Below are 14884 nucleotides of genomic sequence, written 5' to 3' on the forward strand. Positions count from 1 at the left end.
TCAACATCTGTTATTTCTATCGGTTCCAATGGCCTGGCACTATTTCCAGGTTCTGGGTTCTATGCTTCAATTATAGATTTGGTTCCTTGGCCTCTTGCGCATATGCGTCTTTTACAGAAAGCTTTGCTATCCCACTGGAAGCCAGTGTCGGAGGAATTTCAAACACCCCTGCCGCTCTCTGATGTGACCATCACCAGCATGCAGTGGTGGCTCTCGCTCACTCACCTATTGAAAGGGATACCCCTGCAGACGCCTCAGTGGATGATTGTAACGATGGATGCCTGCCTCACCGGCTGGGGAGTAGTGTGTCAGACTCAGTCTACCCAGGGACGTTGGTCCCCAGTTCAATCCCAGTGGCACATCAATCGCCTGGAGGCCCAGACAGTCCGTCTAGCACTCAAGGCTTTCCTGCCTTTGATCCGTTGCAAGGCGGTGCGAGTCCTCTCTGACAGTGCCACCATGGTAGCCTATATCAGTCATCCGGTGGCCCTGGAAGCCAGCAAGCTGCTCTCCTGGGTGGAGCGTCACCTGGATCGGCTGGCAGCCTCTCACATTGTGGGGAAGGAGAATGTTCAAGCCGACTTCCTCAGTTGTCAACGCCTAGACCCCCGGAGAGTGCAAATTGTCTGATGGGGCGATGGATCTGATTGTGCGCAAGTGGGGGGTCCCCCACTTAGACCTGATGGCAACTCTGAGCAACATATAGGCTCCCAGATTCTTCAGCCACAGAAGGGAGCACTGCTCGGAAGGCGTGGATGCCCTGGTTCTTCCCTGGCTTCACGACATCCTTCTCTACGTATTTCCCCCTTGGCCTCTGGTGGGAAAGGTACTCAGAAGGATAGAACTCCACAGGGGGCCCGTCATTCTCGTAACGCCCGAGTGTCCCCAGAGACCCGTGGTATGCGGATCTGGTGAACCTCGCAACGGACGGTCCTCTTCACCTCAGTCATCTCCCAAACCTGCTTCGACAATGTCCAGTATTTTTCGATCAGGCGGATCGCTTTTGTCTAGCGGCTTGGCTTTTGAGCGGTGATGTCTGAGGAAGAAGGGGTATAAGGAGGAGGTTATATCCACTCTGTTGCGGGCCCGTAAGACTTCTACCTCTCTCGCTTACGTTCAGGTATGGAGAGTGTTTGAGAATGTGTGTTTCGCGTCTGGAGTCTCGGCGCGTAAGGCTCCAGTGTCCCAGGTCCTCTCCTTTCTGCAGAATGGCCTCTCCAAAGGCTTGTCTTTCAATTCCTTGTGGGTGCAGGTTTCGGCTCTCGGTTCCCTCTTAGGTAGTATCGATGGTTACGTGGTGGTGGCCCATCCGGATGTCGTTCGTTTCCTCAAAGGGGCCAAGCATTTGAATCCGCCTATCCAGGCTACTTGTCCTTCTTGGAGCCTTAATTTGGTGCTTCGGGTTCTTTTCGAGGCGCCCTTCGAACCCCTCCAGCGGGTCACACTTAAGGACCTAACCCTTAAGAAGGTATTTCTAGTCTCTATTTGCTCGGCCAGGAGAGTGTCCGAGCTCCAAGCTTTGTCTTATAGGGAGCCTTTTCTTCTCTTTTCTGATTCAGGTGTTTCTCTCAACGCGGTACCATCCTTTTTACCAAAGGTCATGTCCTCTTTTCACGTCAGTCAGTGGAGCTTCCTGCTTTTTCTCCAGAAGACATTGCGAGTACGCCTGGCGGGGACCTACGGCGCCTTGATGTAAAGAGAGTACTTCTGCAGTATTTACAGGTTACAAACTAATTTCGGGTCTCTGATCATCTTTTTGTCTTATGGAGCGGCCCCAATAGGGGAAACTAGGCCTCTAAGGCTACAATTGCTCGTTGGCTGAAGGAGGCGATTGCGTCGGCATATATATGTCGGGGCCGGATGCTTCCGGAGGGCTTAAAGGCCCATTCTTTGCGCTCACAGGCTACTTCTTGGACGAGAGTCAATCGGTCTCTCTGCAAGAAATCTGCAGGGGGGCTACTTGAAAGTCTCTGCATACTTTTGCTCTGCATACTTTTGCTCGTCATTATCGCCTTGATGTACAGGCACCAATGTGTGGCTCCTTCGGAAGGCAGGTGCTTCGAGCGGGACTGTCTCGGTCCCACCCTACTTAGGGAAGCTTTGGTACATCCCACTGTCTAGACTGATCCGGGTACGTACAGGGAAAGGAAAATTGGTTCTTACCTGCTAATTTTCGTTTCTGTAGTATCAAGGATCAGTCCTGACTACTACTTTTCATATGTCCGCTCGAAGTTTTTATTCACAGGTTTTTGGAAATGTCTCCTTACTATCAGGCCGATACAGTACAGTGCGCTTTGACGGAGCGCACTGTTAGCCTGCTCTTGGACGCGCGTTTTCCCTTACCCCTTATTCAGTAAGGGGAGGAAAATGCGCGTCCAACCCGTGGCACCTAATACCGCCCTCAACATGCAAATGCATGTTGAGGGCGGTATTAGGTGCCACGGGTATTAGGTATGTGCGTGGGATACAGAAAGTAAAATGTGCAGCCAAGCCGCACATTTTACTTTCAGAAACTAGCGCTGACCCAAAGGTCGGCGCTAATTTCTTCCAGCACCGGGAAAGTGCACAGAAAAGCAGTAAAAACTGCTTTTCTGTGCACCCTCCGACTTAATATCATGGCGATATTAAGTCGGAGGTCCCGAAGAGTAAAAAAAAGTTAAAAAAAAAAAAAATTTGAATTCGGCCCGCGGCTGTCGGGCCGAAAACCGGACGCTCAATTTTGCCGGCGTCCGGTTTCCGAGCCCGTGGCTGTCAGCGGGCTCGAGAACCGACGCCGGCAAAATTGAGCGTCGGCTGTCAAACCCGCTGACAGCTGCCGCTCCTGTCAAAAAGGAGGCGCTAGGGACGCGCTAGTGTCCCTAGCGCCTCCTTTTGCTCGGCTCTACCGCCGGACCTAATTTAAATACTGCATCGCGCACACCGGCGAGTGGCCAGTGCGCGCACTGGGAGAGCAGGCGTTCGCCCGCTCTCCCGCGGACTTTACTGTATCGGCCTGTATATGAGCTATGAGGCACCGAAAGTATCTGCTATATTGCTAGCTATGTAAGAGCGTTTTCCTACATGTTTGAATTTCCTGGTTTTCAATTTGAAAGTTATGGTTGTTTACTTGCTTGATCTTTTACTGGTTCACCATCTGTTTATCTGCTTTGATAACGTTTATACTGAAGGGACGCAGGGTTGGCACTGTCCTGATATAGGATACCCTTTCAGTTTTTCTCTGCCTCCATCTGCTGGACAGGAGGCTCAACCCAGTCTGGACTGATCCGTGGTACTACAGGAACGAAAATTAGCAGGTAAGAACCAATTTTCCTATTCTTGCTGCACATTAACTCATCTCTTGCTGGTGAAAGTGCCTTGCCCCCCCCGGTAGTTGTAAAGAGGAGTACAGTGTCAGATTTATTTATTTATTTTTATTTATTTAAAATCTTTTCTGTACTGTTGTTTAGTAATGCACCATCACAACAGTTTACAGAGAGGCACGTAAATTTATATTTGGTTAAATTCTTACTAACAAAGTGCCAAAACGTTTATCGGTAACATGTTTTCATAATGTATATGATGCATGATCTGGATCTTGTCCTTTTATATGATTAATAGGAAAAACCATACAAGAATTGTACTTTATACTGCAGATCTCTTAAATTATTCTTATAATAATGATGAGTAAAAATAATAAAATATACAAGTAAGCTACTAGGTGACTTTAGCTGTGTGTAGATGTTCTTTTGCTTGTTCATTTAAACTTCATATTCCCCATTCTCACTGTAAAATGCTTTTTTGAAAAGCCATGTTTTTAAACTTTTTTTTTAAAGAGTTTTAAATCATTCTGTAATCTTATTTCGAGTGGCAATGAGTTCCATAATGCTGGTCTGGCTAATGATAGGGCTTGCTCTCTAACTTGGGTCAGTTTTGCTGTCTTGACTGAGGGGATGGTTAGTAGAGCTTTATTGGCTGATCTAAGATTTCTTTGTGGGACGTATAAGCGTAGTGCTGTGTTTAACCAGTCTGCTTTTTCTTCGTTGATTATTTTGTGGTAAAGAATTCTTTTTTTTAAAACAATTTCTCTTTGTACAGCTTATTTTGTGAGTGTTGGCAATCCACACGTGGAAGTCGTAGAAGAGACTGTGTTAGCCCTGCAGTCGGACAGAGACCAGGATGTTCGTTTTTTTGCTACTGCTGAAGCAAAACAAAATAACACAGAGACTACCACCCTGCAGGAAGAAAGCTAACGAAGCAGCGAGCTCAGGAAACGCACCTCAGCACAAGCTCTGTGCCAGCAGAATAACTGCAGCGGCCTCGTGCAGTCAGAACTTGCTGGATCCAAGGAAGGGAAAGAAGGGCTTCCGGGAAACATCACCAGATCCACTCAGTGACGAGTTGTATAATACAACTTTTTAAAATGATTTTAATGCAGAATTTCCTTTTGGATAGTTGGGAAATCTGTGTCGGGCCTCCTAGTTTCTTGCCCTTTTGTAAACCTATATGCTAACTGTCCTTCTCCATAAAGGGAACCAGTGCTGTGTATATCTGATACTTAACAAAAACAAAATCAGGCAAGCCTGATGTACTTACAGTAATATATCTTTATATATGTGTGTGTACATATATATATTATTTTTTTTTTTTTTTTTTATTTTTTTTTTTAGAAACCTATGGATGGCAATTCTAAACACTTTTATTTGACTAGGAGTGGTTTATTAGCTTTAAGATCCAGAGAAAGGAAACTCTCATGTTTAGATATACTTGTACTCCATTTTATTTTTGTATACTTTTGTTTTGGAATTATTACTGTTTTTTAACTGCAAAAAAATGTGTGTATATATGTAAAAAAAAAAAATTAGTCTTAACAATTTCAAGATATCTTAAGCTCATAATGGTGCAAAGAAATCTTCAAGGTCCATGTGATGAGCAGAGCAAGTAAAGTTGGTTCATTGTTTGCTTTTTAGGACTTTTGTGATGGTTTTAAAACATTGAGAGGTCTTAACTTAGTAAACTGTGGTAGTTTTTCGGAGTCCTGTTTGCAGAGGATTTTTTTTTCCCCTCTGAGATTTAGGTGCAGGATGGAGAAACCTATTTGGATAATAGGCTTTTTGTAATTCCTAAATGGACTCATACTATCTGGTGTTGTTCACGCTTGCATGCCTTCTTTGCTGCTAGTGTGTTCCAAGCCTGCTTATGGCTATTGGTAATCATCTGGTTTGATGGATCAGATAAAACGATGACTTAGGGGAATACATTTTAATTATGTTGAACCTTGCTACGGGGGGGGGGGGGGGGGGGGGGGGGGGGGGGGGGTGTGCATAGCAGTTACAATCAGTGTGATGTAGCATTCCAGTAGAGAGAACGGACTGGTTCCATTGCTTCCAGGGTTTTGTACTTGCAAAGTTAATGTTTATGTTTGGTGGTTAACACTGGCATCAGCAGTGGGCTACTAACTCATAGGACAGTATTCTCCTTACACGGGGGCTTCAGTGAGGGAGCGTGGGGGGGGGGAACCACAATATATACCTCATTCCAGGAGCTGCTGTAGCTAATTAGGCAGATCATTATACTATCCTGCAATTGTTATTGCTTTAACAGTTCAGAAAAAGATAGTATAAGGCAAACACAAACCAGTGCAGCTAACACTAGTTCCATGCATTGGTCTAGCATGTGTACTAAAGCACTCCTGGCGGCAGGGACGGTGAAGTGGAGCTCACTTGTACCAGGTCTTGGTGATATTGGTTGAGATTGAATTATGTAGCCAGGCTGATGTGATGGGGGTGGATAGTGTGCTGCCAAGGAGGGAGAGCTGGGTTTGCAGCCTGTTGTGATATTCCACCACAGGTGGGTTGCACTGCTGATCTTATATTTTGGAGACGGGGTAGGGGCTTCTAATCTTGAGTGTAGGGAGACCATCCAGTTGGTTGGTAGATGGTACAGCGGTTGTAAGAAGCCCCAAAAGAAGGAGGCAAGAGCTGCAGCCTCACGTTGTGGAGAAGGACCTTGAGAGAGAGGCTGAGCTTGGGGTAAGTATTATTAAACCTAGTGTTCTGCTGAACAGTTATGTACAGCACTCGTAATCATTGCGCTTTGGGGTGCTTTTCTTCCACACATTTCTCCGGTAGTCTAGGTTTTATCGTGCATCAGCACTGCATACATTCCACTGTGTGGAAAAGCTAACAGTATGATGGAAGACCAGGGAGAGGGCTTTCTCATTCAATAGTAGGATGGTTAAATTGTAGCAGAGTATTTTTTTTTTTTTTGTAAGTATAAAAAATGTTACATAACCTTTTAGAAAACATTGAATGTTGGCTGTAGCTGAAAGTGCAACGGATGTTGACAACTGTAGTGTGTTTTCTTGTCAGAATGTCTACCAAACCAGCAAACTTGCCTCTCATGACAGTGCTTCTGCTTGTGGATCCCTAAGGTGCTTTTTAAAAATTCTGGTCAGACATGAATGACATTTGAAGAGAACTAATTTTAAAGCATTAGTTCATCCCAGATGACACTTGTTTGGTTTTTGCTGCATGGAATACTGTTCTGCAACAAGCATATAGGCTACGATGCCACATAATCACATTATAGGACAGTATTTTAACATGGCAGAAAAATCATTTTCAGTTTCCTAACTGAAGTGTGTGCTTCTAATGCAAACATTTTTAACTGCATTTTCTCAGCAAAAAAAATGCCAAGATCTAGGATGATTATTATTGGGGTTTGTTTGGTTTTTTTTAGTAATTTTAATAGTATCATTTTTTTAATACCAAAACAATAGTAGTAAAATACATCTGTAATTCTGTTTTCCTTGTTTAAAAGAAGTTGCTCTGGCTAGGTTTCGTTTTTGTTAGTGAGCACTATCATTTATCATCACTGACCAAACTGTATATATATATACCTGTTTTCACGTATAAACGTTTTTCTTTTAGTTTAAAAGGCTTTTTTCCCTCCCTATATTTGTTGATCTCAAGTAACTGTCTACTTCCTCCATTTTTCATTGATTGTAGTAGACTGCAAGTGAATGTTCCAGAAACCTATTCAAAATAGAAAAACTTTGTGCTTGAACATCTGTCTGCACCTTTTCTACTGTTGACAGTTCATGTCCTTTTCTAAACTTTCACTGGACATGCTGGTTTTTAATATAAAAAAATAATAATAATAAAAAGTTTTTCAAGCTGCTAAATTGCATGAGGTAGAAGGGGACAGATATCCTAATTTTTCATTAAATTAAAGAAACAGCAGTTCTGTTGCTAAAATTGACTTGTTGCCAAGGTAAGCACTGATGATAACATGGAAACTGATTGTAAGCATGGCTCTACTGCTACACTGTGCATCTCCTAATAAATATATATTTCCTAACATTGAAACTGAATATTCATGTTGAACATTTTTTGTGGTAAGGGAAAGGGTGGGGGGGGGGGGAGAGATTGTCCCCGTGGGCTAAAAATTATGCAGAAAATAAAAATTTGTAACATATTACATAGAAAAGCAAGTCAAAAGCAAAATGAAAGGTGAGAAAGAGGAGAATAACAGTAGTAGGACAATATTGCTAGGATACGTTAGAAAATTATAAAGCATTTTTTTGTGAAAGATGTTAGGTGTATTGGGTGAACCCCTGCTCTATTATATCCCTGTATGTGCCCTAGAGGCAGCCTGTCTGAACCCTGATTAAGAGTCCAGTTAAGTGGGAACACGCTGGAAGTGCCACGGATTGTCAGAATATGAAACCTATGTAACTTTCTATTTGTATTTATCTCAATAAATCTCATGATTTGTTTATCAAACTGTTTTTTTTTTCTTTTTAACTTACTCTTCTAGAGAACTTTAAAACAAAGGTACTGAGCACTAACCACTTTCTTATCTCAACACAGCACAGGTAACGCTTCCCGTTCCTCAAGGCTGACAAAAATGGGTCTTTTTCTCTAACTAAACTGGTTACATTGGAAACATTGTAAAATGCTTCAGGAATATTCAGGGTGAATTGATCGACGAGGCTGTATTTAGTCATCTTTTTTCCATTCCTCGATGCCCAGTCCCCTTACACAACTTTGGAAATGATCTGCTGGTTTGCTTAAGCGTGTGCAGGGAAATTTGTTTTTTTTCGTTTAGTGTGCAGTAAATGAAAGTAAATCCCTATATTTAATTACAGTTATTACAAATTTTAATTTGAGTAGACTGGGCACGGGTTCTAAAAGTCCATGCTCTGGGTTTTTGCTATTATGCTAAAATTAGATAAAAGATTAGCAGTTTTACAGACTGCAGCGTGCAAACTGCAGCACATTTTCCAGCAAGTGTTCAGCAGCAGGTGAACCTGAAAGTTTAGTGAGCGGGGCTGGCCAGTCCGCCTGCTACCAGTATTCACCAGCTGGATTTTGTGGTAGGTACTGGTTTTCTAGCCCAAGCATTGCTGAAATGTGTCACCCTCTTTGCTGCTAGATTATTCCCGGTAAAGTAATACTTTACTCAGCCTTTTCTGCAAGCCTCGCACCGTCGCACGTCTTCCAATTTTAATTTGAACTGTGAAACCTGGAAATCTGGCGTCCACCAGCTACACCGTTTGAGCAAGTTACTTAACCTTCCGATGCTCTCTTGTTGTAGATTGTAAACGCCTTGGGGCATAGCGCTGCGTGAGGTGGGTTAGGCTTGATAGTATTGTGCCTACTGCCTTTGCAAGAGCCAGACAATCACACTGTCCGATTGCAAGGATTATCTGATATTGCAAAAAAAATGTGTCCCGTTTGGTTCTGAAAAAAAAAAAAAAGTGCCTGCTTTCTGTGCTTATGCTGCGCCCATGGCTAGCATTTTGCTTGAAGGAAACCAGCCATGCGCCCCCGCCCCCCGGCGTGGCTTTTTGCATTTTCAAAATGGGAAAGGGGGACGGAATTGGCCTCTTTTTCCGCCCGGCGCTGGAGCTCCTCCCAGGGCGGCCGTCTCCTAGGAGCCAGGGGCCCGTACACACGGGCGATCCCCCCCCCCCCCCCAGCCATGCGCCTGCGGGTGCGGCTCCCGGACACGGGCGAGCTCTTCGCCCTGCGCGGCTGTCACCCGGGCACCAGCGTCGCGCGGCTGAAGGAGGCCCTGGAGCTCGCGGCCGGGATCCCCAGCAGCTTCCAGAGCCTCCGCTACCTGGACGAGGGTCCGCAGCTAAGGCCGTCGCTTCCCCGGGGGCCGCGCCCGCTCGCTTGTTAGGCCCCGATTAGAAAGCGATTACTACATATAAACTATTTCTGATCTGTTAATGTAAGATCGGCATTTGAAGAAAAGGGGTGGGTGATCGACACTGCACAAGTCCCGGGCAGGGCTGGATTTTAGGCATCGCCTTGCCCTCGGTGCTAAATAACGAAGCTGTCCAGGCTGCAACTTCCCCGGCTGTTTTCTGCTTTCCGGGGGCGTGGGAAAGAGGAAACAAATCCCTTTTGCCCTAAATCCTCTGTCTGTGGGCGCCAGCATCTTAAATCCAGCCCTGGTTCCTGAAGGAAGAGGTAGAGGTGGGACAGCCAGCGCTTATCCCTGGGAGTTAGAAACAAGAAATAGATCAATTAATGGGGGGGGGGGGGAGGGGGGATCTGCCGGGAACTTGTGACCAGGCTTGACCTCTGTCTGACCACAGCCATGCTGAGCTCAATGGACCTCGGTCTGACTCGGCCTGGCACTTATGCTCTTAGGTGCGCTGGGCTGTTAAGCTCCATCTTATTGATCTGGAATTGGGAGTGTGTGTGCTGTTTCCATTTTTCTTAACGCTTTGTCCTTTCTGGTGTGCAGGGGATCTGCCTAATGCCTCTACCCTGAAGTTCAACGACGTGGTTCCCGGGGGCACCATCACTCTGCGTATCTGGCATCAGGATGGCTGGAGGGATCTGGTGAAAGCAGCCGCAGAAGGCGATGTCCTCAAGGTTTTATTTGTAGATAAATATAGAATATTGGAATTAGCAATCAACAGAACACATTAACACACACACACACACACACCTACACACACACACCTACACACACACACACACCTACACACACACACACACACACACCTACACACACACCTACCTTTGCAGGTAGGAAAGTGTTTTTTTGCAGTTGGATCCCAAGCAGACCTCTTGTGGCTTCTTTTGGTTTTAGGCTCTTGGCAATGAGAAAAGAAAGATAGAATTTATATATACTGCCATTGCTTTAGAAAGAGAAGCCGCCTGCTTTAAAATTAACGGTGAAATGGCTTTTTAATTGCCAGAGCCTGCAAACACGAGCAGCCCATGGCGAGGGCTGACTGTGCCCCTGCTGAAGGACAAAGACCGAGCAGATGGCACAGGCTTTGTAGGCGAGTGGTGTCTGTCTCTGCTGCTCTGCCTGGTTTGGCAACTTTCATTTGTATTCAGACATTTATTGTGAAATCTCTAGAACCACCCTGTATATTAACATTGCAATGTATATATGTATTTAAGTTCTTCTGCAAAGCAACGGCTCCCTTGCCGATAGTCTCTTCTTTACATTTAGAATAGAAATTGTTAATCTCTCTCTTTCTTCTAAAGCCAGGTTTGACCTCCCTGTTTTAATGTAACTTTTTCGCTTCCTATGTTTTTTATTGGTTTCCCCTTGTTATTTGTAAACCGGTACGATAAGACCTGTCTTGAGTATCGGTATATTAAAAGAACCTAAATAAATAAATAAATAAATCTCGTGATGATAATTCTTCGCAAGGAATTTTGGAGCACAGAGGTATCCACTGACCAAAAATTTGTATTCATAGATCCAGCCTGTTCTGTTTCTCTCCCCTCCCCACCAGTTGAAGTGCCTCGGTGTTACTAAGGATTCCGCGTATTGCACCGCGCATTCAGAGTATCTGAACCCTGAGCAGAAGTCTGCCTGGACGGCGCACAGAGCTTTTGCTGCGCTCTATATTGCAGCCCATAGAGGGCATCTTGAAGCCGTAAAGTTTCTTCTGCAAAATGGTAAGAGCAGGAGGGGAAGAGTTCAATTTTCTGTTTATAATTTGTGGCCACCTGTTCTATATTTGGGGAGTTTGTGTTCTCTGTGTGTGCGAAACATGAGGTGTCCTGCAAATGTGTGGCTTTTGTGTGTACTCCAGTTTCTTCTGTTTTCCCCAAAAAAGCGATGCATTTCTAATAATAAATCTGGATTGTTATCCTGCCTTTCCAATTAAGCATTCTTAGAATTCAGGTACTATAATCCTTGCCCCAAAGAGTTTACAATCTGAGTGGACACTTTTTAGAAGTAATGTTTTCAATTTGCTGGCCTGCGTCCTCAGCCTCTGCCTCCGAGGTGAATTTTAAACATGCCGTCCTACTTTCTCTTCTGAGGTTAGAACAGATCCCACCCAGACCTGCTGGAGTCCTGTTTCTGCTCTCCCCATAAACTTAATTGGGTGCCTTTTCATGGCAGGTGCCAGTGTCCTAGCGAAAACCCCACTGGGGACAAGTACTCTACATGTGGCTGCAGCCATGGGGAGGTCAGACTGCGTCGACGAACTTCTCGCACACGGGGCACAGATGCAAGAGCCGGATGAGAAGGGCCACACGGCGCTGGACCTGGCCCACCTCTGGGGCCACAAGCAGACCGCACGCAGGCTGTTCCTTTTCCAGTGGAAGCAGAGGGCAGCCGGGGTCACTGTCAAGTCCCACTTGGATGAATCTGAACTTTTTGCACACCAGAAGTTTGACTCCAAGCTGAAGACCTGGAGATCTGGGACACACCGTAAATGTTACATGGCTAATCTGCTTAAACCTGGAGAATTTCAGAGCTCCTCTATTAATGCTCCTAGAAATCTATTTTATAAATCTAGTGGTGTGGGCCAAATAAAGAAGCAGTCTGGGGTTAGCATTAAATCAGGCCATCCCTGAGCTACTGAACCATCGCCATGTGTGCTGGCTGGCAGCAGTGCACAGTTCATATATCAATGATTCAAATAAAGAACATTTCAGGCAGACTTTAGATCAGATCTCAGCTAGATTAATTAACATTTTTTATTGCGTGATTTTCTTACCAATCAGAGCCGAGAGTTGGGCTATAGACTGTTAATTTTGGCTTCCCAAAGCTCAGTCTCTGAACACAGTCTGTGTGGCTGGACAGCTCATGCAGTATAACATTTTATTTATTTACGAGATATAGTCCGCCATAATTCCAAACTCTTGATCATTTTATTACAAAGGATCCAGTTTTCTCTAGGACCAATACAGCTCCTAGATCTCTCCATCCTAGAAAGAGGTCGCTGAAGTGGAGGGAAACCAGGGTTCAAATCCTGCTGCCACTCCTTATGGAAAATTATTTTAGGGAATTAATTTTAGTTTTCTGGAAGAGCATTGTAAGCAAAGGTGGGATTAATAGTGGATCAAATTAAACCAATAATTATGGATCTATCTATATATAATATTTATATATCTCACATAGCTTAAATATAAGAATCATTAAAGCATGAAAATATAGCATACTGTCTTCATTTTTCTTTCTGTTCTGCTTGGTACTAATGAGCTGAGATGAGGCAGGGGACATCTGTTTTTCTAAATGATAAGGCAGGTGAAGGCCAGGGCTCAGAGCCTAGCACAGGATGTCTCTAACATGCCATAGCCTAACAAGTTACAGCTGGCCTTAAATCTGGTCAGTGGTAAATGCAAGTCAGAACACCTAAAACTTCCAGATTCTGGATTAGAGCCAGAAAATGAGAAGGTAAGAGAAACTGCAATTGACAACATTCTTTAGAGGATCCACGGAAGAGCGGAGCCAGCTACTTTGTGGGGTCTCCGGGCCTGTGTCCCTTGATATTTGTTTTTCACAGATATGTTGTCGCACAATATTGGGGAACTTGTGAGGGAGGTATCTTATCTCTTTATCTTATTTTTATAGAGCTTTTATTATTGTAATGCTATTTGCCTTTACTGAATAATGCAATATTGTTGTAATGTTGTATGATATTTCTTTGCTGATTATACAATTTTCTACCATAATTTAGTAAAGTAGGTATTTACTTTTACAAGATTGTGTTGTGTGTTCTGTAACGTAATATAACCCCCATTCAGGCCAATGCTTATGCTCCTTGGGAAAGTCACATCACCCTCCATTGCTTCAGGTACACATTTGGGGTCTGGATTTACTAAGCCAGGGCTTTTCAAACTTACTTATTTATTTATTTATTTATTTATTTATAGATTTTTATATACCGTCGTTCATCCAAGGATATCGCGGCAGTTTACAGGAAACAAAAACAATACGACAGAGCGTAGTACATAGAACAAGGTAGTAATAATTATGAACTAGTATAAACGTAATTGAACAAGTGTAACATTATACATATAACAAGATAAAAGAAAATAATGAACTAAGGCATAGATAACTAACAGTGAAAAAACTAAGGAATGTGAACGGCAAAACTAAGATTATAGAGAAGGCAGGTAGGGGAGGGGAGGCAGAGGAGGGAGTGGGGGGAGGAAAAGAGGAGGAGACATTCAGGCGTAATTAGAAATACGTAATTAGAAATACGTAATTATTAATTAATAACGTTAGAAATTAATTGATTAATTAAATTAATTAGAAATACGTAATTAGAAATACGTAATTAGAAATAATTAGAAATACTTTTATGCAATGTGATCCCATTTTAGCACTTAAATGCACATGACCAAAACAAATTAGCAGTCCCCTCCCTCTCCCCCTTAACCCCTCTCTCAACCTCCAACCCCGCCATAGGATCTCTTCTCTTAACCAACTCCCCTCCAATGGACTCCCTCTCACAACCTCCACTCCTTTTCATATCCCCCTGCTGCTGATCCTCTTTCACCCCCAATCCCTTGTAACATCCAGCTGATCCATTCAGCCCATCCCTGTTCCCTCCTCACTTATCCTCCATTCCCTCTCTCACCTCCCCTCTTCCCCTCCAACTCTTCTCTTACATTACCCCCTGCTGATCCCCTCTCAATTCAAAGGCCCCATTCTGACTTCCACCTGAAAAGTACTGCCATATGAGGCACTTGTGCCCCCCCCCCCCCCCCCCCCCCCCCCCGATTCATTGAGTGTCTGTCCCGGGCCCATCAAATAAATCCCAGCTCCATCCTGCAATCTATATTTTTTTTTAACTGCCATGCCCCCCACCCATGAACCCATGGATAGGTACCCTAGGCAAACCTTACAGCCTTGCACACATTCCACCCCACACACATTTATTTATTTATTTATTTATTTATTTATTTAGCAGTTTTTTATACCGACCTTCATAGTAGATAACCATATCGGATCGGTTTACATTTTAACAAAGGGTAAAACTGAGGTAACAATTCTGGTAAATAATAGATAACAGGAAAAGGAATAAGTCAAAGTTACAATCAACAAGGTATGAAAAACTTGGAGGCTTAAAGACAAGCTGGAAGGAAGATAGAGGCAGGTAGAATAAATATAACATGATACGAATAATTTAACGGGTTAGAGCATATGCTTTAACCAGGAAATGCCAGTGTCCATTGTTCAGGAGGAACACATCTTTTACAGACACACAAATTATGCATTTATAACAAATTTTACATGAAAAAGAACATTCAAAAGTAGTCTGCTGAGGCAAAACTTAACACAACGGTACGATAAGACTTGTCTTGAGCATCGGTATATTAAAGAATTTAAATAAATAAATAAACATGCATATTATATTTACATGCACTCCTGTGTTGCCAACCAGAAAACTCTGCCAAAAAGCTTTCCCATAACATCACGGACCCTCCACAGATTCTCGGACTGCACTCACCTAGGGCCTTCCCCTAACTATACTTCCCTTTTTTAATAAATCGATAGTTTCACCTTTCCCTCATCCCCTCCCTCAGCCATCCCTCCCCTTCCTGCAGGCTTGACACCCCTCAAGTCAAGCTACTACTTCTCGTTATTTTTCTGGTTCTTCCAAGTTATTCTTCCAAGTTGT

General features: G+C 43.8%; 2 protein-coding genes across 5 annotated transcripts in view; both read left to right on the top strand.

Moving 5' to 3' along the window:
- LOC115097178 (serine/threonine-protein phosphatase 4 regulatory subunit 1-like) overlaps positions 1–4403 on the top strand; it is a 173584-nt gene extending 169181 nt beyond the window's left edge. For 2 of the 3 annotated variants that reach the window (XM_029612752.1, XM_029612753.1), the window contains exon 20: positions 4075–4403. In XM_029612752.1, coding sequence (XP_029468612.1) covers positions 4075–4229 — 155 coding nt within the window. In that variant the 3' untranslated portion in view covers positions 4230–4403. The remainder of the gene's footprint in view (positions 1–4074) is intronic. The other variant, XM_029612754.1, reaches the window with a different exon arrangement.
- Positions 4404–8883: 4480 nt separating this feature from the next.
- On the top strand, positions 8884–12955 carry ANKRD60 (ankyrin repeat domain 60). 2 transcript variants are annotated; one of them, XM_029612756.1, is made up of 4 exons: positions 8884–9644; positions 9742–9872; positions 10718–10919; positions 11371–12955. In XM_029612756.1, exons 1-4 carry the CDS (start codon positions 9635–9637, stop codon positions 11826–11828), a joined length of 801 nt encoding a protein of 266 aa, XP_029468616.1. In that variant the 5' UTR covers positions 8884–9634; the 3' UTR covers positions 11829–12955. The 2 variants fall into 2 exon arrangements, with proteins under 2 accessions (XP_029468616.1, XP_029468615.1); XM_029612755.1 differs by having other exon boundaries at positions 8886–9115; positions 10754–10919.
- The last annotated feature ends 1929 nt before the right edge of the window (positions 12956–14884 follow it).

Source organism: Rhinatrema bivittatum, chromosome 8 (assembly GCF_901001135.1).
Source record: "Rhinatrema bivittatum chromosome 8, aRhiBiv1.1, whole genome shotgun sequence".
Classification (NCBI taxonomy): domain Eukaryota; kingdom Metazoa; phylum Chordata; class Amphibia; order Gymnophiona; family Rhinatrematidae; genus Rhinatrema; species Rhinatrema bivittatum.

Bases quoted from the DNA above. Each gene is read 5' to 3' on its own strand.
- ANKRD60 (XM_029612755.1), top strand. From the start codon at position 8,965: ATGCGCCTGCGGGTGCGGCTCCCGGACACGGGCGAGCTCTTCGCCCTG. The intron at 9,873-10,753 runs GTTTTATTTGTA...CCTCCCCACCAG, and splicing joins CAGAAGGCGATGTCCTCAAG to TTGAAGTGCCTCGGTGTTAC. The intron at 10,920-11,370 runs GTAAGAGCAGGA...TTTTCATGGCAG, and splicing joins AAAGTTTCTTCTGCAAAATG to GTGCCAGTGTCCTAGCGAAA.